Raw genomic sequence first — 27237 nt, 5'->3', positions numbered from 1 at the left:
TTAGGCAAATAGAAAAGGCATACAGCTTATTAAAATTGGCTTTTTAAAGGAAAAATACTCTCAATACTCTCATCACTGAGTTTATTTTTTTATTCAGTATGTTAAAACATGACCAATAACACATAAGACATATTACCCCAACCCACAAAATCTCAAACATTTGGTTTGGGTTGCTTTCTGTGTTGTTGCCTTTTTAAATCTCTGCCCATAAGCAGCTCTTTCTCTTTGTCTCTGTCAGGAAGTGGAGCTGTATAAGTCGAGTCAGCAGGATAAACTGGGGCTAACAGTCTGTTACCGCACAGAAGATGAGGAGGACCAGGGCATCTATGTAGGGGAGGTGAGTGACAACATGGGCAAGTTATTTTGCTTTAGTTTTCAACCCAACTGAGAATATATTCTAGTTATTAAGTTAAAGATGGTTAAACATTTAATATTCTTTGTGCTTAGGTAAATCCAAACAGTATAGCAGCAAAAGATGGAAGAATCCGAAAGGGTGATAGAATATTGCAGGTATATGGTTTTGGTGTCCTTTATGGTGCTTTACAGTTTCGATCCACTTATTGAATTGGAAAAATGGCATTCCAATAGTGCTGTGATTTTGTATAACAGTTTGTATCACTAGAAATGTAATCCTGGTTCACTACATGTCATTTAAAATATGTACTCTCTACATAGAAATTAAAATGTTCAATTAAATTTTATTGGCAGCACAAAAATAACTGTACTAGCATTTAACTGTAATAGAAATAACTGGCCATGTTGTATCTTCCCATACAAAAAATAGATTTTTGGCCATATTAACAAAACTATATTTCCTATATTTGGACATATACTTAAGTATTCATATTCCACTATGATTTGGGAAAATAATGTATATGTTACATAAATGACTTTTACTTTGTGACACTAAGGAAGGCAGACATGGAGTCTCTTATGTTTACGCTACATGTATTAAATATACATGTAATGTGATTATTGTAGTATTTTGAAATATATGTTGCATTTATGCAAATTATGTTATTATGACTTTTTTATCAGTGAAAACAAAACATACATAGATATTATATATGGGTTTTACATATTTTGCCATACATTAGATTTCTGTATGGATTAAAAATCAGTAACTCAATATGAACTTCTTGTTTATGGAAGCAAACTTCTTTACTGAAACTTGTTTATCTTAAGTGTTAAAACAATTTATGCAATAATACACTTGCAATCAACACAAGCATGTTAGCAAACATGTGGACAGCAATCTCAGATGAAGCGACATCATCATTTTATAATTACAGTGCATCCGGAAAGTATTCACAACTCTTCACTTTTCCCCATTTTGATATGTTTCAGCCTTATTCCAAAATGGATTAAATTCATTATTTTCCTCAAAATTCTAAAAACAATACCCCATTATGACAACATGAAAGAAGTTTGTTTGAAATCTTTGCAAATTTATACAAATAAAAAAAAACGAAAAAAAAAAAAAATCACATGTATATAACTATTCATAGCCTTTGACATGACACTCAAAATTGAGCTCAGGTGCATCCTGTTTCCACTGATCATCCTTGAGATGTTTCTACAACATGATTGGAGTCCACCTGTGGTAAATTCAGTTGATTGGACATGATTTGGAAAGGCACACACCTGTCTGTGCATGTCAGAGCACAAACCAAGCAATGAAGTCCAAGGAATTGTCCTCCGAGACAGGATTGTATTGAGGCACAGATCTGGGGAAGGGTACAGAAAAATGTCTGTAGCATTGAAGGTCCCAATGAGCACAGTGGCCTCCATCATCCGTAAATGGAAGAAGTTTGGAACCTCCAGGACTCTTCCTAGAGCTGGCCTACCAGCCAAACTGAGCAATCGGGGGAGAGGGGCCTTATTCAGGGAGGTGACCAAGAACCCGATGGTCACTCTGACAGAGCACCAGCATTTCTCTGTGGAGAGAGGAGAACCTTCCAGAAGAACAACCATCTCTGTAGCACTCCACCAATCAGGCCTGTATGGTAGAGTGGCCAGACGGAAGCCACTCCTCAGTAAAAGGCACATGACAGCCCGCCTGGTGTTTGCCAAAAGGCACCTGAAGGACTCTCAGACCACGAGAAACAAAATTCACTGGTCTGATGAAACAAAGATTGAATTCTTTGGCCTGAATGTCAAGCGTCATGTCTGGAGGAAACCAGGCACCGCTCATCACCTGGCCAATACCATCCCTACAGTGAAGGATGATGGTGGCAGCATCATGCTGTGGGGATGTTTTTCAGCAGCAGGAACAGGGAGACTAGTCAGGACCAAGGGAAAGATGAATGCAGCAATGTACAGAGACATCCATTTACATTTATGCATTTGGCAGACGCTTTTATCCAAAGCGACTTACAGTGCACTTATTACAGGGACAATCCCCCTGGAGCAACCTGGAGTTGAGTGCCTTGCTCAAGGACACAATGGTGGTGGCTGTGGGGATCGAACCAGCGACCTTCTGATTAACAGTTAACAGTTATGTGCTTTAGCCCACTACACCACCACCACTCCTTTACGAAAACCTGCTCCAGAGGCTCTGGACCTCAGACTGGGGTGAAGGTTCATCTTCCAACAGGACAACGAACCTAAGTACACAGCCAAGATAACAAAGGAGTGACTATGGGACAACTCTGTGAATGTCCTTGAGTGGCCCAGCCAGGGCCCAGACTTGAACCCGATTGAACATCTCTGGAGAGATCTGAAAATGTCTGTGCACCGACGCTCCCCATCCAACCAGATGGAGCTTGAGAGGTCCTGCAAAGAAGAATGGGAGAAATTGCCCAAAATAGGTGTGCCAGGCTTGTAGAAGCGGTTTTTATTTTTAATAAATTTGCAAAGATTTCAAACAAACTTCTTTCATGTTGTCATTATGGGGTATTGTTTGTATAATTTTGAGGAAAATAATTAATTTAATACATTTTAGAATAAGGCTGCCTGTAACATAACAAAATGTGGAAAAAGTGAAGCGCTGTGAATAATTTCCGGATGCAATGTATGTTCCTATGGGATGCAGGCTGAGGGATTCCTAGAGATATGCAGTCTATACATAGAAATAACTGATGTGACTTTTAACACAGCCCACAAAATTACCCTGGAGAATAATAACAGAAAATCAAACAGAACGTGTCAGGTTTCCATTGTCTCGACAAGTTTTCAGTTTATTCTGGTTTCTGATGTGACATTGACACATCCCTTACTGAGAAAACTTAATTTGGTGAAACAACAAAGCATGACCTCATAATGACAATGGATTGTTTGACTGTGAGGGAGAAATTTTTATGGTGTTTTGGAGAAAAGGATTGTTCTGTTGTGTTTAAACATAACTGTTGTAAGAACATTGAGAATAAAGCTTCTATCTGTCCCATGGTAGATAAATGGGGTGGAAGTTCAGAACAGAGAGGAAGCCGTGGCAATTCTGACCCGAGAGGACAGCACCAACTTCTCATTACTGCTAGCCAGACCAGAGATAGAGGTAAAGATCAAATAAGATCAAAATATAACAGAGAACTCAGTTAAGTCACATGAGCTGTGAAAGAGCCATCTTTAAGCAATAATGGTTTCCTCTAGGTAGACACATACAAGCACAAAAGCATGATCAAGCGCATACACACATGTACACACAAAAACAGGCTTTTTAAGGCACATGCAAAGTTAATGGACCCACTCCATCCCCAATGACAGCATATCCTCAAATTAATGGCTTATTTTGCTGATGGAAGGGAAACAGAACTCTCACATCACTCAATGTCTCGATCATGTGATCACTCTTAGTGATGGCCATCAAGGATTTGTGGCAGTTCTATTAACATTATTCCACAAAGAGATGAAGAAAAAGCAAGAGGAATTCTTTACAGAATGGAAAGAAGGGCACCATTAGAAAGACATGTAGAGATGATAGTGAGGGAGTAGAAGCAGAAAGGAATTGTAAAAAGGCATGAAACAGAGAAAAAATGAAGAGGTACATGCAAGGTACATAGGTAGGGCAGGATAGGGATGAGAAAGAGAGATAAACTAAAACATCTTGATATGGTTATGGCAGCTTAAATGGATGTGCAAAAAAAATATACAAATATATTTTTTTACACAATTCCACTTTAAATAGCCAGTGTAAAACTATTGCTTAGGCCTAAGGGGGCTAAGATATGTAGCTAAATTATGTCTATGGGAGCAAATTAACATTTCATGTGATATTTAATAAAAATGTAATGGCATTTTACTCTTGCACCACTCATTTAGAAACTGTTTATGCTGTATATATGGCTCTGAGATGGAGTTTTCTGAATTTATGACTGTGTAACTGTGTCAATTTTGCTGTAATTTCTGGGCAACCAGTGGAGATATTGAAAAATTGGCTGTTATTGTGTGCAGCCAGCAAACATCATCTATCATGAGCACAGCCGTCAACTAATGAATAAAACAGTGAGCTCATTCCAGCCAACACTCAGCACTAACAAGATCAGAACAAAAAGAGGGCCATTTTGTACCTCTCAGTCTCATCTAAAATCACCCTCCCAGCAACATGAAATGATTAATGATGAACTGAAGACTAGAGACAAGGGGAGCTGTAAAATCAGGACAGGAATAGATAGAAAATTAAGAAGAGATTGAGAAAGAGACAGTGCGTGTAGGGAAAGAGATTAAAGTTTTACTCAGTCAAAAGAAGATGAAGAGAGAGACAAAGACAGAGACAGATGCTTAGGAAATGCCACAGGCTGATCCTGAGTATGATATGAGATACAATCAAGTGATATTTTGAAATTGATTATTGGCTAAAAAAAACAGACAAGGATACTCAGGGAATACAGATCAATACATCAATAAATCTGTTTCATTAACTGCCTGCTGAAGTAATGAGGCACTTTGGTTAGAAAGCATTGACAAGAAAATAACAAGAAAATAAATATATAGTGTAACTTGATGTCTGGTAAAAATTATATATAAATACATTTATATTTCTTATTGCAGTATTAATATTACAATATTACTTTATAAAGGGATATAATAATAATAATTTACATATTAAAAGAAATATCTCCATGTTCATTTCAGCAGGTACACACTTGCCATTGTATATCTACATTGCCATCTAGTGTTAGAATGTATTACTGCATGTATTTTCTCATACATTGAGACAATAGTGGTATTTTCGACCATATATTTTTTTATTTTACTGTCCCTTCCCTCTTTTTTAAAATTACGATATCCTGACAACTTAAAGCGCTACTCAATATAGCTAACTGTGGGGTCTTCAGAATAAAATATACATTACGATCTGATGAAGAACTCATAACCTGTATGACATTATTTTCATCTTGGAACACAAAAGGAGATGTTTGAAAGAATGTTAGCCTCAGACACCATTCACTTTCATTGTATCCATACAACAAAACTGAACGGTGACTGAGACTTTCAGTCCTTAACATTCTGCCTAACATCTCCTTTTGTGCTCCATGTAATAATAAGTCATACAGGTTTGGAATGACACAAGAATGAGTAAATGACGAGAGATTTTAATTTGAGGGTGAACTAATACTTTAACGTTTTGTTTCTCCCCTAGACGGACACTCATTTGGACCCAGAGGAACTCGACTGTGAATTGCCTGCCGAGATGAGTGTGGACAGTCTTAATATCTCTCCCCTGTCTGGCCTGTACCATTTACGCCAACAGAGAAACCAAGTAGGCATTCCCGAGGAAACCTTACATCGGGAGACGCCCATGCTCAGCCTAGCCACCCTCAGCAACAGTCAGGAGCTTGATAGTGGTGTGGGCCGCACTGACGAGAGCACAAAGAACGAAGAGTCCTCTGAGCATGATATTCTTCTGGGTGAAGAGCAGACCAGCGCCTCCAACACGAATGGCACCAACACGCCCGGCAGCTTACGGAAGTACAGGCCGGCCAGGAATGGCGGAAGTGACACTCCATCTCCACTGTTCCCTCTCAGAGAGCTACACCTCAGCACCGACTCACTGGATTGTGGAAGTGTTGTTGGAGGGTACCTTCATGACCCCATCAGTGGGATGATAATGCCAGGCCTGACAGAGGAGGAATGCGAGAGGTACAAGCAGCTTTTGGAAATCAAGTGTCGCTACGAGAAGAGGATGAAAAGTGTAAAGAAGTTGCAACAGAATCAGGAAAGACAACAGAACGAAAGAGTAACACAAGAGGAAGATGAGGTTGGAGAGAAGGATTTGGCTCTTGATGAGAACAGTAACGAGAACCTCATGACCCCAACTCCACATGAAATGGTGCTTTTGGAAGAGGAAATGAGACACCTAGAGTTCAAGTGTCGCAACATTTTGCGGGCACAGAAGATGCAGCAATTAAGAGAGCGCTGTTTGAAAGCCTGGCTGATGGAGGAAGAAACATCTGGCCGGGCTTCCGCTGAACCACAGGGATCTCCTCTACACGAATTGTCTGACATCAACGAACTGCCTGAGAAAGAACGATCAGATAAGGATAGCACCAGTGCTTACAACACTGGGGGAGAGAGTTGCAGGAGCACACCCATGGTGAGTGAGCACCGGCTTCCTATTTCTCAGATGGATGAGTCCACAAGCCCTCTACCTAGTAGACACAGGGACCGACCAAATTGGAGTGAAAGAGGACGAGCAAGCCTCAACAGTTCTTATTCACCCAGTAGCTATAAGAAGTTTCAGACAAACATCGCTATCAACCAGCAATTCCGTTCACTTTCAAGAGAAGGCACTGTCCGACGCATCCCAGAGGGCAATTCAAGAGTAAGTAGCTATGACAAAAATGGTGGTCGTAGTGCCGAGTCCAGTCCTTACTTCACCAGACGCCGACATTCAAACGGCCTCACTCCGGAACGGTACCAGAGTTGCATGCATCTGGGATCTTCGCTTTCAGAGAGCTCTGGGCCCCTGGATAGAGCTGTGGAGGGAGAGAGTGAGGCCCCAATGGGTGGTAGCGACCGTGAAGGCCCCATGATCCTTCCTCATCCCAGCCCAGCGAAACTCTCTCTGGCCTTACCTCTGCCACTTCCCCCTGCCTCACCACGCATGGAGTGGAAGGTGAAGATCAGGAGTGACGGGACCCGCTATGTGGCCAAACGTCCCGTCCGTGATCGACTCTTGAAAGCTCGAGCAATGAAGATCAGAGAAGAGCGTAGTGGCATGACTACCGATGATGATGCCATGAGTGAAATGAAGATGGGACGCTACTGGAGCAAAGAAGAGCGTAAGCAGCAGCTGCTGAGGGCTCGTGAACAAAGAAGACGCAGAGAGTTTATGATGCAGAGCCGCATAGAGTATCTGCGAGATCGGGATCTGGATGCAGGCAGGGAGAACCAGTCAGAGACAGTCCAGATGGCAACCTCCATTCTGGACCTCAGCCAGAAAAAAAGCTCAAAGAAACGCAACCGACGCATACTGGACAACTGGATCACCATCCAAGAGCTACTAGCCCATGGCTCTCGTTCTCCAGATGGGACAAAGGTGTACAATCCTCTATTGTCTGTTACCACTGTCTGAACTATGCACTGTCTGTTACCAATTGTGTGAACTATACCTCTAATTTATGTACAGTTCTCATCTTTGGTCATCTTTCCACTTTACTAACATGGCAGAGCAAAATCATGTTGCTATCATCCTCTTTAATGTCACCGGCTGATAAAGAACTTGCAGAACTGGTCATACTATTAAGTAACAGTTTCTACTCAAAAACTTTATGTTCTTTATCAATGAATTTCAACAGGCACAAAAAAACTTTTAAAATTGAATTTCAGCTAAAGATAATTTATGAGGACAAGCATCTGCTTTTATTAATTTTGTTAGTGTTTAAAGTCTTGATCAAACTGAAAACAAAGCACAAGGCTGACAGACAAAGACTTGAAACTTATGAATGTTGACTGAAAATACACAGACAAACTCAAGGCACACACTGTAAATTAGGGATGCACCGATTCGATACCTGGATCGGTATCGGCTCTGATACCGACGTTTTTAAACGGATCGGGTATTGGTCCGACGAGCCCGATCCAAATCCGATACTGTGTGTTAGTCATGTTTGATGTGGTCAAGCTCAAAAAATTACATAAAAGAACCATTAAAACACAATTAAAGTAGTTCATATTACTTATGCATGTTATTTAAAGCCACTTGATGTGCAATAGCTCTGTGAATCACAAAAGGCTGTGTTTTATAAGTAAATAAATAAAATGCATGCGCAGCTCCAGAACGTCAGTGAATGGCGCTGCTCTGTTGACACACATGCGCCTATTTGTTGCCTTCACAGCGGTGCGCAACATTTGAGCGCTACTCACAAACAACATCTCAGATGTAGATGCTCTATAGTTCGGTTCACTTATAAAATGCATTTAGAATGGCACTGGAGGTGCTTTTTTATTTTTAACCAGAATTTGAATGAGAAGCGAATTAAACTACTGTGAACTTGCCTACAAACAGACACATACATGACTTCCTGGGAAGTTCAGAATGTCAAAATAGAAATGTGAGGGTTTAAAAGTTAAAAGGTGTCACGGAGAGACTCACAGAGGCAGAGATATGAACTCAGAAGCAGAGTTTATTGAACAGATGATTGAAACAGTGATGTAAACATCATGTGAGTAAATCCAGTTGAGCAGAGTGGCAAAAAGCAGGTGAGTAATCTCCAGTCAGGGTATAGACACGATGAACAGATAAAACAGCTAACTCACAACAGTCTTATTATACTTGCAGGCAATAATGAAGACACAGGTATGTTTGACATAGTAGCAAGGTCTGAAGTCTCAGAGATACTATCGATGAGAACAGACAAAGAGTGGGTGTGAAAGCGGGGTATATATGCAGTCCTCATTAGCCACTAATGATATGCAGGTGCGTATAATCAGAACTCGGTAGAGGGAGCGCTGTGACAGCAGTGAGGAAGAAAAAGAGAGAGAGACCGGTGGATCCGTGAATGAAAAATTAGCTAATATCTTACAACTTAATTGAACAAAAAAGAGATCTAAATCCTTTAAAGTCCAGAAACAGGTTGAAAAACTTTTGCCAAAAAGAAAACGGCTGCTTTTCTACTGATTACTTATACTGGATTTACTGTTAATTTTGCTGCTACATTATCCAGTATACTAGTTAACAATAAAGTTTTTCTTTATAAGCTACACATTTATATTGAAATAATATGCAGTTAGAGGTTTGTGTTTCTTTACATATTAAAGAGCACACCCAATTAATTCCACACAATAATGTAGATATTCTCAACTGATGCAGAAAAACAATACTGGTATCGGATCATGGATCGGTATCGGCTGATACTGAGATTTCCAATATCGGAATCGGAAGAGAAAAAGTGGTATCGGTGCAGCCCTACTATAAACAAGCATAAAAATCCCTCTCTGTGGGATTGAGCTGACAAATGGAATTTGTATGGGAAATCCCTCAAAACTGCACAAAAGACAAGGAACTGTTTGATTCTCAACTTATTTGTGATTTTGTAGACTGACTTTTGTATTATGTACTGTTGTAATTATAGCATCCCAACTATCAAGTGCTTAACCAGTGCAGCCACAATCATTGTAAACATGGTGACATGGTGCTGAACATTCGTACCGCTTATTTGTGATGGCCTGTTTATGACAAAAGCAATGTAGTGCTTTTTAATCTGAATGTACAGCAATTCTTACCCCAACACCCATTTGACTCACATTCAAAAGCCTGTTTGGCCTAAAGTGAACATATACTAACCACCAGCAAAAATGGAAGCACAAAATACTCTGGAACCACATGAAATCTAACCAGCTTTGACATCAAAACAGATTGTATATTTGAATAAACTGTTATTAGGAATATATTTCCTTAAAAGGATAGTTCAACCAAAATGAAAATTCAGTTATCATTCAATCTCCCTTATGTTGTAACAAACCTGCATGACTCTTCTTCGACAGAAAAACAAAAGCAGGGTTTAAGTGGGTTTTAAACTCAGTCACCATTCACTTTCATTACATCTTTTTCCATACAATGAATGATGACTGGGATTAACAACATCTCATTTTGTGAAGAAAGAGAGCCATATGGATTTAATGAAGACGTGCAATTGTCATTTTTGAACTATCCCTTTAAGTGAACTATCCCGTTAAGTAGTGTAGCATTTTGTTTAGAGCTGAAAATGAAGATATGTTCTTATTAACAAATAAAAAAGGATAAATGTTTAAATTTTTAGCATATTTAAAAGTGTTCAAAGTCCTTTGAAGAATTGATTTTGTAGAAAAATGGCCTTGCGAGTTTTGACCAGTTTTAACGTCACCTCTTGTTGATGAGAGAGGTATTTGTTCAGCTCGACTAATTTTGCATGACTTTTGACTAATGTACAAGCACACAATGAATACTAATGGAGAATTTCCATTTCTCAGTATACAATGTATGTGACCAGAGGATTTTATCCAACACAATTTACATAATTTCTCTCTTGGTGTTAGAATGTAGATTTCTATGCTTATACTAATATGGTACCTGTTGATTAATATCAATAGTCCTTATTAAAAAAATGTGTAATGTGCATTAGTTATTGAGTGGTTATTTCAATGCATAAACCTATAACACTTTAGACAAATAAAACCATTTTGTATGCTTAAAATAAACCAATCTGGGTGATTTCATGTTTAGAGACACGAGACACACACATACACATTCAGACATACACCAAATGAGAGGAACACACAGCAGACAAGTATTCGCTCAAAATATTGTGTGATCTCTGAAATAACAAACCGTATTTCCAACAGCAAGAACATGTTTTATAGAATGAGAGCAATAAATTATAACATAATTTCTCTTAATTAGTTTTGCATTGAAACCTCATACATATATACAAATAAAACGTCATACAATTAATTATTATTCTAAATATAGGAACTGCTCTTACACAAACATACTGATCCAATTGTACAATTACAATTCGTTTCAAGTCCCGCACGTTTCCTTAAAATGTAAACAATGGTTCATGTGCCCATTCCCAGTAAGATATTGATTCCCCAGTCCAGTGCAGAGTATACACCGATCAGCCACAACATTAAAACCACCTGCCTAATATTGCATAGTAATATTGTGCTGCCAAAACAGCGCCAACCCGCATCTCAGAATAGCATTCTTGAAAATCCCAGGAGATCAGCAGTTACAGAAATACTCAAACAGCCCATCTGGCACCAACATACAACAGTCTCTGGAATTTACACCAAATGGTGCCAAAAACAAAAAACATCCAGTGAGCGGCAGTTCAGTGGACGGAAATGCCTTGTTGATGAGAGAGGTCAATGAAGAATGGCCAAACTGTTTAGAACTGACAAAGTGTACAGTAACTCAGATAACAGCTCTGTACAATTGTGTGAGAATAGCATCTCAGAATGGCGGCACGAGGGGGACCTACACAGAATTAGGCAGGTGGATTAAAGTTGTGGCTGATTGTATATATGGCATATTTATATCAACTAATATATACATTCAGGTTTATACAGCATCATTCAGCTAAGTGCAGATAGACATGCAACAAGGGTCACGGAGGTGCAAGACATTAATGTGTCCAGAAACCAGTTCAAGCTTTTCGATAAAACTACTGGATTAATTTTTTTTATGACATTATACACCTCAGCTTTATTTGTGTTTGAGCTTAGCATGCCCCAGCACTCAGGACGCTTAATAAAAGCACAAGAGCAAAGCGTTAGAGTTAGAGAGAAGCAAAATAACCCATAGGAGATAATGTGAAAAGTGGTGAGCGGCCCTCTAAATTCAGATCACGTCACAGGTTATGAAATAGGACATGGAGTTCTTCAATGTCCACAAGGGCCTTAAAGGAGTAGTTTATCATTTATAATTAAATAATTCTGCTATCATTTACTCACCCTCATGTTGGGAGCTTGACAGTAGGGCTGGGCAATGTGCAAGAAATATTTTCACAATATTTTTTACCGATTACTTCAACACCCCTGCCCCCACTGCAGAGGAATCTGTGAATATTTTGCACTCAAGTCGATTTTGCTTTAAAAATTAAATTCATTTATTGAAACATGAAAAACTTAAACCAAAAGATATTTCTAAATTCGTATTGCATTTCAAACTAAATGAAAAAAATAAATAAAAGCAAAGTGGTAAAAAAATCATATATAACATCCTCTCCAAATTAAAACATTTACTGTGTCCAACTACCTCCACCGGGCCCCATTTGCCATCATGCAAGTATTCGTCTACATCAACAGGTGGAAAATGACCAATACAAATTAAGATCTAAAGACAATTGTAAATGTAAGTAATGCAAATAATAATATTTGAAAAATAAAGGAGCCATTAGCTCTGGAAAGTTGAACACAACCCACATAATTTCTACTTTCATAAAATGGCAGTTTGTTTACTTCCTTAAGCCTAAACGAATAGAAAACTGCCCAATAATTTCTACTGTGTTCTTAATATTGCCTAAAGAAAATGAAATCAAACTGAATTTAAGGTTCAAGATGAACATTTGTTTTGTATTATATTATTAATTAATCACTTTCATCATGGATGATGAATACAAGTTGATGTCACAAAGCAATGTGTTTTGCATAACATTTAAATAAAAGTGTTGCAATGTTTCATCAATCTCAGTATTTACACTTTAATGACATTTCATCATAATGACTTTTCCCAAAAGGCTGTATTTCCTTTATAAAGAAATTTCTAATAAATGTGCTCTTTTAATCAAGTTGCCAAGCCATAGTGTATTTGCTACAAGACATGTGTGATTCTAAAGAGTAGGTTATAACTGGATAATGTTTCATGCTATTCAGAGACCATTTCGGCAGTGAAATTGAAGTATATGTCTCTGTGGAACAAAAATTAAGGTTTCCAATCAGTGGCCGTTTTCAAACCATCTAATCAAAATAGGGAACTACTGTATATTAGCTCAGACAGCATTGAGGTGAGAAATGTATTTGGAACCAACAATTCAATTTTTTGTTAATCAAGTAAAGCACTTGAAAAACCGCCATCCCAATTTGAAAACACCTACTGACTGAGCAACCCCCTTAATTTTTCTGAAGCGACATCAGTCTCGTGAAAATTGACACAACCGGCCTCTTTAATCCTTAATACTTTTACTGTTTAAATATTTCGATTAATATCTAAAAATGTAAATGCATGATAACTACTGGGTTACTATTTTATATATTTGGCGGCTTCACAGCTCCATGGTTTTGTCATTTCCCGATATTGTCGATCATCGTCTGTCAATAACTGTCGCAATTGAATTGTGAAATTTGTCAGATATGGTTGATATCTGATTACATTGTCCTATCGACCACCCCTAACTAACAGCCCCTGGTCACAATCCAATTACACTGTATGGAAGAGAAGAGCTTGGATGGGTTTGGAACAACATGAGGGTTAGTAAATGATGACAGAAGTTTCTTTTTTGGGTGAACTGTCTCTTTAGGGATTTTCTCCAGCCATGGACAATCCTCATATGTTAAAAGTACTGGAATCCAAGAGTTCACCTGAATAAACAGTATTGTAGTTGGACTAAATGCATTATATCATTATATATATATATATTTATATATATATATATATATATATATATATATATATATATATATATATATATATATATATATATATTGTTTTTTTTTTGTTGTAAAGTATTAAGAATGAAAATAACTGCCTCAAAGTAAACACATCCTTAACATAATACTGCAAATGATTCTGTGCTTATAGAGAGAGAATGGTCCATAATGTATGGAGGACGAATACTGTCGTTATTAAAAATAAATATTTTGCTAAATATATATAAAAAAATAAAAAAGGTGTACATATAAATTCATAAATAAATGTTAAAATCTGACATACATAAGAATTTATACTTTTATTTCCATATTATTTATAATTGTATTAATTAATTATTTCTACATTCATTTATTTATTCATGTACATATTTTCACTTTGTTTTTAATTTCCATATATAAAAATGTCCACATTTATTTATTTCTACATTTATTTATTGCCACATTTATTTATTTCGAAAAAAAATGTATCCGCATGGAACTGAGGGGTGCGTGCTTTATTCCTGAGGCACAGCAGTTGAAGTGCTCCAGAGTGTAGCTTGGTGGACACAGTGACATCTTGTGGTTGACAAAATTTAATACAATTGAAACATAGACACAGATGGGGGTGGGCGTGCATTAAGAGATTGTATAATGTACCTGGCTGTGAGTTGAGTGAGTTTAATGGGAAATGAATATCTGTATTTAATGAATAACTTATTTATAGATAGAGGACTTATGTCAAAATCTTTTAACACTACTGCTGGTTTGGGGTGCGTCTGTAGCATGTACAGCAAGTGTGTTTTGTCTACCACATTGCTTTCCGTATACTAAACGATCAATAGTTTGCTGTTTCAGTATTTGTAGATTATTTTAACACGTTTCTATGGTATACTGGAAAACAATGATAAGCATTTCATAAGTTTTAAAGGCTTTTTTTGGCAAAAACATTCAATATATGCAAAGAGTCAATATTTACAGTGTTGACCCTTGTTCTTCATAACCTCTGCAATTGGCTCTGGCATGCTGGATATCAGCTTCTGGGCCAAATCCTGACTGATTGCGATCAATTATTGCCTTATTAGTGCTCTGAGTTTATCACAATTTGTGGGCTTCTGCTTGTCCACTCGCCTATTGTGGATTGACCAGATGTTCTCTATGGGATTAAGATCAGGGTAGTTGCCTGACCACAGATCCAAAATTTCAATGTAATGATCTCCGAGCCACTTCATTATCACTCTTGCCTTGTGACATGGTGCTCCATCATGCTGGAAAATGCACAGATCATCACCAAATTGCACCAGGATCGTTGGAAGAAGTTGCTCTTGCAGGACATTTTTATACCATTCTTTATTCATGGCAGTGTTTTTGGGCAGAATTGTGAGAGAGCCCACTCCCTTGGATGAAAAGCAACCCCACACATTGATAATTTCAGGATCCTTCACTGTTGGCACGACACTGGACTCATGGTAGCGTTCACTTTTTCTTCTCTGGACTATCGATTTTCCAGATGTCCCAAACAGTCGGAATTGGGCTTCATCAGAGAAAATAACTTTGCATATTTTAATCTTAAATATGCGCATTTACAGTTGAAAAAATGCCAGTGGACAAGTACCATTAAAGATTTACACTGTGAAACGCAGTTGAGAGCTCAAGACCAGTCTGTGAGTAAACGCACCTGCTTTGCCTTCACGCAACTCTGTCGATTAATCCAGATAGCGCACAATGCTGTTTCGCTTCACTTTTGTAACGCTTGCCGGTTGATATTGCTTTACAAAAAATGACAGCTTATAAGAGAAGAGCGAGAGAGAGAGAAAGTTGGCCAACACTGAAGTCGCACCAGTGGGACCTATAATAAAATGTAATTGCACTGATGGGAAAAACGGTCACAAAATGCAAAAATTTGGATGCAGTCTGGAGCCCTGGAGTATTCCAGTCGCAGTTTTAGTTCAGATTGTTGACCAAACTTTTCAGGAGAGTACAGGACATCCCTGCAGGGTCTATATAGAGATATACATTATGTTAAACAGTAGGGATTTAAGATTTTGATATAAGACCTCTAAGTCATTCATTCAACACAGATATTAATTTCCCATTAAACTCACTCAACTCACAGCCAGGTACATTTTACAATCTCTTAATGCAAGCCCACACCCATCTGTGACTATGTTTCAATTGTATTCAATTTTTTCAACCACAAAATTTCACTGTGGCCTCAAAGGTCCACTCTGGAGCACTCAGAGTTTGACTGCTATGCCTCAGGGATAAAGCACACCCCCCCAATACCATACAGACAAAGAAGTGTGGAAATGAATGAATGTAGAAATAAATATGTGTAAAAATAAATAAATGTACGAATAAATAATTAAGGGAATAAATAAATGTGGAAATAAATTACTACAATTATACATAAATAAGGAAATAAAAGTATAAATGCTTATGTCAGATTTTAACATTTATTTCTGTATTTATATGTACGCTTTCTTTTTATTTTTTACATTATTTGCAAATATATTTATAAATGTATTTATTTTTAATAATGGCAATCCTCGTCCTCCATAATATTGGTCATTGGGGGGTGGTGAGAAAAGAAAAAGGGTCTATTTGGATGAGTGCAGATGGTTGTAGAACTTTGAATCCTAGGCACTGATTAACTTTAACTAATGTATGTGGATAACGAGAAACTTTCAGCACAGAATAAAAAAGATCTTCACATTTAAAATTGGCTTAACAGCTTCTCAGTGTGAATGAGTGTGCGTGTATGTGTGTGTACGTGCATAATATAGGTCCCTAAAAGACGCTTTTTATATATAAAAAATAAAGAGGGCACTGACATTGGACATGAAACTCGGCATAAATTCACAATATTAAAAGAGCGAGCTGCTCAAGTAAGTGTGTATGGCTTCTGGCAACAAGGAGTTTTACACAGATCATACAGCTTTACATGGATAATATAGCTTTAAAAACTTGCTGCAAAACATTTACCTGAAATCAGCAGTCCAATTAGTTTGTTAGACATTAATTGTACACAAGAAAGTCTAACCTGTTGATTGGTCTAAAAAAAGCTCTCAAAAACAATCAGCACATCACTCTGCTAAAACATATCCATAGATCATATTAGTAGTAGCTTTTACACCAAAAATAGCAAGAATTATATCAGTAGTATTTGACATCATAAATTCACCCATAAAATCACCCATATCGGGACGTTCTTTTTTTATATTCAGTTTCTGAATATTAACTTCTAAGTATTTAAGATATCTGTAACACATTTCAGTCTCATTGTTTTGAAGCTGTACAAAACTGAGTCCATAAGTATAGTATTCATGTCAAGATTTCACTGACTTTCTCTATACGTACATCCTATTTCTCCACAGGTTATCCAGAGAACATAGCCAGGTGCATTACGTAACCACTGATCCCAAACCTCCAATGACAAACCATTACAGTAGGCACTAAGGTTATGTAATGAATTGCCGAATATAAATGTTTCATTGGTCAGGTGAGATTGTTTAAATAGTTAAAGAATGGTGAAACGGCAACATTATAAGGGAAGTACAGATGCTGAGGTAACAGGTGGCAGATTATAAGCAGAAGAAGTGTTGATTTTGTAATTTATGCGTACTGATCAGTGATTGTTGGCTATTAGTCACACATTAAGAGTGTATATTGAAAGTTCTTATAAAATATAAAATCTATCTAAACAATTTACACCTTTCTCTACACATTCAGATTACATAACTCCACTGAGGTCATCAAAAAACAAAACAAAAAACGGTATACTGCTTTTACACTAGTATGGCTGACTTATTGCATACTTGACCCCCAGCAACTTCAGCCTCAAAATAAAAGTGGTACCCCAGTAGACATGAAGATTTAAGTGAAGCTTTCTCTGTGATCCCCTACCAGTCCCCCACACACAAGTTAAATGAAAATAAGTATTTTCGAAAACAAAACAATAGTCTTTCACATTAAAAATAAAGTGTCTGGCATTTCTCTAAGTGCATGCTGGCCCTTTTTATACTTCAGTTGAGAAATATGTTTGAAAATTTTGAGGAATGTATCAAACAAAACTATTTGTAACTGACCCTGAAATGATTGTCAGAGACACATGAAAACTGAAAAAGACTACAAATGGAAAAGTTCAGTTCAAGTACTTATTATATTTTCCACACATCAATCCAGCTTTGTCAATGTCAACATCCTCCTCACAGCTTCCTTCTGTGTGCTTCAGCATGGTTCAAATCAGGATTTTTAGTCTGACTTCCATTGGCACCCCCCTTTCCTCCTGTAATCTCTTCCTTTGGCAGCAATGCACAAGAAATATCAAACTTCAAAAACAATTCATCCTTAAAGAGAATCTACCTCCACCACTTTTGGCTTCTTATACCTTCAATTGATGCAGATTAGATGCTATCACACAGCCTATGTTTTGAATGGCAGCTAACAGCAAGAGTGTTTCCTAGAAACACTCTCAGGTTCAGGCTAGAAATGTAGCCGACCAGGTTCCCGCTCTCTTCATTTCTTGTGAGGCTCTACACATGAGGGAAGCGGATGTGGAAGTAACAGAGTCGGAGTATGGTGTGCTTCCTCTTGCCTTGACTTCGGCTCTTCTGCGTTGGGATTTTGACCCTGTACCCTCTGCCATGGCTCACCCTCACACCACCGTGCTGATGCGGTTGATAGGTTTGGATTTGGAACTGCCGCCCGTGCTGCTGTTGCTGGGCCCGCCTCCTCCTCCGCCCACTGGGCCGCCCGACTGCACCCCCAGGGGTCCTGGAGTGAGTGGAGATAATGGTGTGAGAGGGGTGAGAGGGGTATGTGGGGAGGACGGAGGAGGTAATGGGGAGTGTAGTGGAGGAGGCGGGATGGAGGAGAGGGGCGGGTATTGTGGTACGTAGTGGCCGGTACCCTGTGGTATGTGGCGGGCGGTAATAGCGGATGGTGCCTGAGGGGGTGGGGAGAAGACGAAGTGAGGCTGATGGGCAGAGTGATGCAGTAGTGGGTGAGGGCTGTGGGCGTGGCCGGGATGGTTGTGGGTATGAGAGTGAACGTGGGAGTAGGCGTGTGGATGGGGCTGAGAGTGAGACAGGGTGAGTGGAAGCTTTCCGGTAGGACCGGGTGCGCGGGCATGGCGTACGGGGTGTACGTGGTAGAAGTTGAACGGGGCAATGGGGGAATGGGGTGAATGCGGGGACAGAGGTGGAGGGGTGCAGGCTATATTTCCGTAGCGGCCTTGCTGCATAGCATGATGGGATAGTTGCTGCTGGAGCTGGGCGTGAGAAGGAGCAGGTTGCCCGTGCCGTGGGAGGGACCCTCGTTGCAAAATATGGTGGGTAACGGGCTGATGGCCCGGGCCGGAAATCTGCATGTGATACCGATGATGATGGTGGTATGGGGGCGGAGGCTGGCCAAAGTTGTTGTGACAGTACTGAGCGTGCAGTGATTGGATTTTGGATGGCCCACCGGGGTCTGACTGGCTGAGGGCGGAGGGGGATAGGGGTGGTGGCCCTCCTGTAGTAGGCGGTGGCACGGGGGCCGGGTATTGTGGCCCGGGGGGTGTAAGGGGAGCAGGGGGTTTGGAGCGTTTGCTGCCAAACAGGGAGCCCAGGAAGGAACCTGAATTGCTCCCCCCAGAACTGCTCCCCTGCCCCCCACCTCGATCGCCGATTCCAGGGATTCCACCCATGTTCCCTACGGCGTTGTGAAGCTGCCCCGGCCCACCCCCCACCCCTACTCCGGGGCTCAGGATGGGGCGGTGAGGCCGGTAGTCTTCCACCCCGTAGCAGCCAGGAATGGCACCCCCGATGGGTATGCGTTGGTGTGGCTGTGGGCTGTTAATGATGGATCCCTACAGTGTGCACAAACACAGACACAAAAGAGCAGAGACAATCATTTCTCTGAACATTTTTCAAAATAGATGGAGGATCACACCCCTGCAGAATCATGCAACTTCACCTTACACACATCTCCTGGTAGGAGACAAACCAAAAGCCTTCTAGAACAAAATACAGCCCTCTAACATATCATGAACAATTTGAAATTACCAAGTTAGAAAAGCCACAAAGCAGTCACATGTTAGTGGCAACTGACCATATATAACAAAGTGAAGCTTACTCATTAGAACACCTCTCATTCAGCAGGTAAAACATAACTAAACCTCTGAAACAGAAGCAGCCCTGCAGTATAAAGCATTGATTAGGCCATTACTTTACTAAAGCAATGGATTGGTCATTATTAGCAATCATACAGGACCTTATTAGACATGCAATATTCAAAGCGAAGACATTAGTATGTTTTTACACAGACTTAGAGGACAGCATTCACAATCACAATACAATAATTTTGAAACATGCTGCATTTCAATAACAAATTCATGCAAAGCCATTTTGGCTAAAAAACAGATGACCCATGCTGCAAAACAGGATCATTTTACGTGAATGTATTTGTTGCCGTTAATAGAGCTGCCTTACTTACTTCAATGGTACTATCCAAAGAGCCAACGCTGTTTCTACGGCCTCGCTTTCCTGCAAGGTCAGGGTCAAAGGTCATAGAAGAAACTAAATATTTTTGATCACCACATATTAGGTGTTTGACCCAGGATGATCAGTTTATAATAAATAGTTATTTTTGTACTCAAATGTCAGTTCATATTGGAAAATGACCTCAGAGTGTTACTGTCAAAAGACAGTCAGCACAAATACATTTGGTTATGTCTGGGATGGAATGCCAGTGTATTTATTACAGTATATTGTGCTATAAACATGGCTGCCCCCTAATAGTCAACCAAATGTTAGTTGATGAGAAGAGTCTTGGTTGACCAAGTTTTGATCGGTAAGTTGGTCGCAGAAAAAAAAAACTCCACAGGAAGTGGCAAAGTCACACAATCAGTGATGGACAGATATGATTATTTACATGGCTGGTCCATGCAGTAATTAATTATGTCGGGCTGGAAAAGTGTGGGATCATTTTGAGAGGGTAAAGGATGACCCTAAGAACATCTGCAGGCAAATGTTCGCCAATAATTCATTGATTTCAAACATGGCTTATCATCTGAAACATGTAATTAGCCTAATGTTAGGCACTTAGCATGGCTGCTCGCTCTAACGTTAGATAACCTATATATATATATATATATATATATATATATATATATGCTATTAGGCTTATCCAAGTGTTCGTGAGGAGTGGGGATGCTAAATTAGTACCTTGCTTACTGCATGTTCACTTTCAAACCGACGAACACCGTTATTACCGCTGGTTGAAAGCTAGGTAGTACTATAGTGTAATTTTCGTTAAGCAGGGTTAGGCCTACACAATAAAGCAAGACACCTTGATTTCAAACCTTGAACTTTATTTTGTATTTATTTTAACAAAAAATTCAAATGAAACTGGAAAAAAATTAAGTGCAATTAAATGTGTGTTTTGAAAGATGGCTTTACAACAGTTCACAAATATATATATATATATATATATATATATATATATATATATATATATATATATATATATATATATATATATATATACACACAACAGTTAGTTCCGGTCCTCAAACCTGATTGAACGAGAGACGTTCCATTAGCACTGATGGTCTGACAGCATCAGAACTCGGATGCTTCACTGTGCGTGTATCACTCCACTTGTGTTCCTGCCATTCTAAACTAAAGTGTAAGAGTAGTGCATATCTGTTAGGAGTTACATAGAACAGCGCTCCGTGACCTCTTGTAATACCACTACATTACTTAAGCTAGGATATTGTTTTAAATGGCTTTAAATTAACAATTTCAGAATTAAGGCTCATCACAGCTGAGAGACACAACAGACTGTTTGATTACAGAACTCAAGGCGCTTACTGAGTTTCCACATTGGATACACACTGTTTAAAATGGCAGAGGACATTGCTGAAATATTTGAAAATATTTTCACTATACAACATTTATATATCAACAGTGCTATATGGCCCTACATATAATTATGAGACCTGCGGCCTCATGCCAGCGGTCTAATCACAGCGGTGCTGATGTAGGGCCATGTCGCACTCTTGCTGGTGTGATATTACTTAAATATATACAGTAATGTGCAAACGTTATAGGCACTTGTGAAAAACTTTGTATAGTGAAAATATTTTCAAAAGTAATGCCATAAATAGTTTTGATCGATCAATTAACGTCATACAAAGTGCAGTAAAAAAACAACAAACCTAAATTAATATTTCGTGTGACCACCCTTGTCATCAAAACAGCACCAATTCTCCTGGGTACATCTGGACACAGTTTTTTAAGGTTCTTGGCAGATAAAATGTTTCAAGCATCTTGGATAGATCGCCACAGATCTCTATTTGTTTCTATTTGTCTCAATTGATTCTGTCTCTTCATGTAATCCCATACTGAATCCATGTTCAGAGGGGGGGTTTTGTGGGGGAACATGCCATCTGATGCAGGGCTCCCTGTTCTTCTATTCTATTCTATTCTATTCTATTCGCAAAAGAAATGTTTGGGAATTTAAAATAGATATTTTTTATTAACACTAAAGCAGAAGATAAAAATAACCATTTAAAGACAACAAAAAAGAAAGTTTTTGTGAAACATCTTATGTAAGACTTTTGCACAGTACTGAATATATCGCAAAATCCAATTACACCAGCAACTCCCGGACTGAGGGATCGGTGAATATTCTTGCTTTCGTGATTTTTGCATTGAAAATATGAATCTATTTAAAAATGAAAAACTTAAATGAAATACATTTCTAAATTCAAATTGCACTCCAAATGAAATGAAAAAGCAATTAAAATAACGAAGTGATCCAAAAAATTATAATAATAAACACAACAATTATAAATGTAAAAATAATAATTATTACGATGATAATAATCACTGAAATATGAATCATGGTTTGAAGTGAACGTGTTTTTGTATTATTTTATGATTTAATCACAGATGTATAGGCTGCAGAGTTGCATTCACAACTAACTGCTCTGTGGAAATAAAGTGAACTGAGATGTCTGAGGCCATTTGCAGCACTCATAGATGCTACTGTTCTTGCAAAAAAGATTCAGAAGACTGAAGCAAAGAAAGAGTGAGAACCTTTTACATGCGCGTAATCCACGAGACTGCACGCCTCCATACAAACAGCGTGTCACACATGCACAGACGGCTTTTTAGTCATCTGCTCTTAATAATATAATAAAGTGTGTTTCCTCAAGCGTGTGTCTATGGGCAAATTATTTGTAATATTAATTTGATAATAATAATAGCCTAATAATAATAATAATAATAATTTAATATATTAACGGGAATACAAGCCAAATATCATCTTGTCATGGTCAAAGGCATCAGCTATCACTCTGACCATAATCGATCCCCAAGATCATTGTCTGTCGGCAAAACTCTAATGTGCATTTCTCTATATAAATTAACAAAATGTTCAGACAGTCACTTGCTGGTTTTTGACACATTGTGAATCATTACCGCTTTTGCTGGTGATGCTGCATCTCACTTCGTGTGTGCGCTTGTAAAATTAATATTTTAAAGGCTCATTATTATGGTTTAGTATTTCTCTGTAATGTAGAACAATGTTAGCAATGTTATTTATTCTTTCTCAGCCCTGGAACACAAACCATTTTCTGATGTCCCCCAAAAAGTGTATATTTAATTAATTAAATTCATATCATAAACTTGCGACAACTAGTCGACTAATGGCTTGAACTAATGACAACTAGTCGCCTAGGACAATCTTTGATCGGGGGCAGCCATACTGTAAACACTGATTTCTGCCTAATGATTTAAAAAAAATGTACAATGTGAAATAGTAAGCATTTAAATAGTATGATATATTTTTTGTCACATGACTTCACATATTAAATTCAATAAGTGGCATCCAGTATTCATTTTTGAAACAAATATGGTTATTTCTGAATGTTTGTTTAAAAATGTCTTCACTTTTGGATGTCAGAGTCAAGATAAATCATGGTTGATATTTCAGGTCATTCATCTACTGGAAATGGAAGTTCAGGCTGAGAGCATTTTTGAGCATTAATTTTTGAGAGCATTACTCAGGTTTTGAGGTAAAGTACAGTATGATCTGTTCTGTACTGCATATTTTGGTATATTTATCAGGTAATCTGGGCTTTCTATGCATGCAGAAATTACTGAAAATATTGTGCACAGTAAACATGCTAAATACTGCAAAAATAATAACAGTAGTATGGTAGGATGCTATTCAGAAGACTATTGCAAAAATATTATGTAAGGACATAATGTGCCATTAGAGGGCAGTGTCTGTCACACTGTACTTCATAATCTCAGTATATAACAACTTCCAGAATGCCTCTTATGAATTTATCTTAGGGTTGTCAATTGATTAAAAATGTACATAAAATTAATGACATGATATGTTGATTAATCAATCAAAATATATGCAAAGAATACTTACATAATTTACATACAGGTGAGTTGGCATGTTAAAATGTGTTCATTCTTATAATATAATTTTATTATATTAATTGTACTAAATTAACATGTTAAATTGGCAAGCCCTAATTTATTTATGAATATTTCTGCCATTGGAGATGAACTGTCTTGCTTAACTTCTAAATAGCTAAAAGAAAGTGTTTATGTCTTAATAGAAGGTTTGTGTGTGCTGTACCTGTCTCAGAGAGGTCTCTCAGCGAGGAGCTAAGTGCTGTTCGTTTAAGCCCCTCCCCTGTCGCGTACGTGTCATCCAGACTGGGCCTACCCAGAGTGCCGTTCACAGCCTCAGTCTTCATCCCGCCAACCCCACCCACATCTCCACTTAAGAGCCCTGGACGCATCACACCTTTCTGCTTCTCTAACTCAGCTACAAAGAGAAAGAAAACAGTAAGGGAAAGCAGAGAGAAGAGGGTTGGGGTTAATGATGGCAAAGCTGAATTTTACAGTTCTCATTGCGCACAAACTATTCACATTCTCAGTGTTTTCTACAGGATTCTGCTTAGTGCACTCAAACCCTATATCATTTACTTAACTACATACTATTTACATACTAAAACACTCAAATCTTTTAAAACATATTTTTATAACAAATTGTTAAAATACCATTAATTCCAACAAACCCCATTTATGAATGTGTATTTTTAACTAATTGTTATCATATAAGCGTCTAGTAAATTTAGGTCAGATTATTTCAGTAACCGTTCAGTGTTCAATTCAAAACGATAATGGTGGGTCATGAATTGAACTGTTTTCTTTAGCATACAGCCAGTGAAAACAATGCAATAGAAAGATGTGTTGTCTATATTTATTGTCTTTATTTTGCGGAACTCAGACAATTAATCACAGCATTCACTTAAGACTTTAAACTTACAACTCAACTTACTAAACGTCACAATATCCTGTTGCCGTGGTGCTGTAGATTCACTAATGGTAACTGAACATTAACCCCAATGAATAATTTATTTCCTACCCAGCAAATTTCAGTAATTATCTTGCAAATAGAAAAAACCCATAACAGCCTTTTAAGCTGTCATGTGTGAAGCAACAATACATTTAAAAATATTTCTTACACTCTACGCGGTATTTCTCCATGTCCTGAACCTCAGCAACGCTCTCTCGCAGGTCACTGGTGAAGCGTGTTCGGTCCTGCTGGCTCGGCGCGTTGAACACAATCAGAACCTTACGCTCACTGCCAGGCATTGCTGATGTCAGTCTGATACCATGAGGGTAGTCTGAGCGAGAGCAAGAAATAGAGGATAAAGCACAGTCAATTACAGAGAAACCCAGATAAAGAGGGATGTGCTTTGCTTTATGTAATTAGTTACAGATCTCTCATTCAGACCAATTCCATAGATATGTAAACAAACTCATGCAGTGTTACAAGTAATCTGTTACTCTGCAAGGCTGACTGTAGGCTATACCTGCAGTGTCATTACCTAGATTTCAGAATTATCCAACAATCTTATGAATAAAGATACATTTTTTTACAGTCCGTCTTCACCTAGCAATGCAAAATGGTCTACTGAGCAGTCCACAGTTTCACAGTGAAACAGCACAGTAATAATGAAGCGCTGTTAGTGAAGCAACTTGTAGAGCAGTGGGGGGACTTCAGTTTTTTAGTTTAATTATGACAGACTCACAGTAGATTTAAAATACCAATATTTAACCCAAATGGATAAAAAATTAGGCAGAGGTCACTGCAGTGTGTTTATTTAGAGTTCCACAGACACCCTACACCAACCCCTACCCCTAAACTTAATCCTAACCTTACAAACATTTACCATGGCTTTACTATAGTACTCAAAATCATAATCATAATGTGATTTTGTGTAGTAAAATCATAATCACCACAAAATTAAACTTGGTTACAACATTAACACCATATTACTGTAATAGCACAATGGTTAACTGCACTAAAACTATAGCTTCCACCAAAAAAAACGTCAAACCTTTCTCTCAATTTCCCAACCGTCACTGTGGCCAAATCACCGCAAGTTAATCAACCTTTATATAATTGTATTATTATAAGTAGTGCTAAAGGAAATATTAAGAGTGGAGACAGTATGGGGAAATGTGGGAGAAAAGGGAGAATCAAAACCGGGTCATCCGCATTAAAAAAAAAAAAAAACACATCTGCATTGTCTTAACACACTATGCCATTGCAGTAACACAAGGGGGTGCAGTTTGTCTTCAATTTCTGTGTTTCCACCAGCCTATTTTAGTGCAAATAGCTGCGCTGTGTGGCAGGTACTTTTTACACCTAGTGCAAATAGTCACTCTATTCAAAGTAATTCTACATATCCTTAAATTGATCATGATATAAATATTGGGGGGGTTGTTTGTACCTGCTAGTCTTGAGTATTGGGGGGTTACTCCAAATCTATGCCCCTGCCAAAAACACCAACTACATGAAAGCATGGAGACGATAACGACTCCAAGAGCTCTGAGATAAGATGGAGTGATGGAGTGGATGAGAGCAGAGACTGTATAAATGAGCTGGTGTGGAGTGATAGTATAAATAAAGGAGGAGGGACAGATGGTGAGACAGATGGAGGGATGAATTCACTTACAGGAATTCTGGAACATATGAACCTGCGTCTCCAATAGGGGAAAAGACTGTCTGAAACTGTACGTCACCGACGTCTTCTTCTTCTGAAAGATCTTCGTAACCTGCAGGAGGGAACAGAAGGGTATATCTTGAGTGCATTGAGCACAAATACCATTGGAACCAGATCCACTGTTTGCTTGAGACTGGTGAATAATGCTGTGATTACTTCAAGTTAGAATGAATATTATTTTAAGTTTCTGACTTCTAAAAGCCAGTAAAAACTTATAAACTACTATTTGTAAACATGGAAATTTTATTTCCACACTTGAACATTGTAATGTCTTCTACAACAACCACAATGGCAGCAGCCTCAACAGTTAAAGGTAGTTAGGTACCTCTATACATACCATATTTCTGCTTGATTGGCCATTTTATTCTAATATTATGACTGAAAAAAATCTAGTCAACACTGTAGCGATGGTGTTTCAAATACAGCTGCTAAAGGAATGTACAGAACAGTAAATAAAAAACAGTAAATAAAAAAACAATTCCTCTACTGACTGTCATAATCCATATCATTCAATTAATTTTCTTTTTGCAAAGTTGTGAAAATTTAATAGTTGATTTTTCTTGTGCTGTTGGAGCAAATGAGAACAATTCATTCATGAAACA

At 38.2% G+C, this 27237-nt stretch overlaps 2 protein-coding genes across 2 annotated transcripts in view; one reads left to right on the top strand and one right to left on the bottom strand.

The window, feature by feature from the left end:
* Window positions 1–13525, top strand: part of pdzd4 (PDZ domain containing 4) — a 31557-nt gene extending 18032 nt beyond the window's left edge. The window contains exons 5-8 of the mRNA XM_052093667.1: window positions 239–337; window positions 448–510; window positions 3392–3493; window positions 5579–13525. Of these exons, the coding sequence (XP_051949627.1) occupies window positions 239–337; window positions 448–510; window positions 3392–3493; window positions 5579–7513 (2199 nt within the window). The 3' untranslated portion in view covers window positions 7514–13525. The remainder of the gene's footprint in view (window positions 1–238; window positions 338–447; window positions 511–3391; window positions 3494–5578) is intronic.
* A 4677-nt stretch (window positions 13526–18202) lies between these two features.
* LOC127620676 (IQ motif and SEC7 domain-containing protein 2) overlaps window positions 18203–27237 on the bottom strand; it is a 136373-nt gene continuing 127338 nt past the window's right edge. Inside the window, exons 12-16 of the mRNA XM_052093872.1 lie at window positions 26588–26687; window positions 25088–25249; window positions 24193–24384; window positions 20023–20072; window positions 18203–19396 (exon numbers count right to left, since the gene is read on the bottom strand). Coding sequence (XP_051949832.1) covers window positions 18203–19396; window positions 20023–20072; window positions 24193–24384; window positions 25088–25249; window positions 26588–26687 — 1698 coding nt within the window. The remainder of the gene's footprint in view (window positions 19397–20022; window positions 20073–24192; window positions 24385–25087; window positions 25250–26587; window positions 26688–27237) is intronic.

This window comes from Xyrauchen texanus, chromosome 27 (assembly GCF_025860055.1).
Source record: "Xyrauchen texanus isolate HMW12.3.18 chromosome 27, RBS_HiC_50CHRs, whole genome shotgun sequence".
In the NCBI taxonomy this organism is placed as follows: Eukaryota; Metazoa; Chordata; class Actinopteri; order Cypriniformes; family Catostomidae; genus Xyrauchen; species Xyrauchen texanus.
Note: the sequence above shows the minus strand (reverse complement) of the source record. Positions and strands in the feature narration are given on the sequence as shown.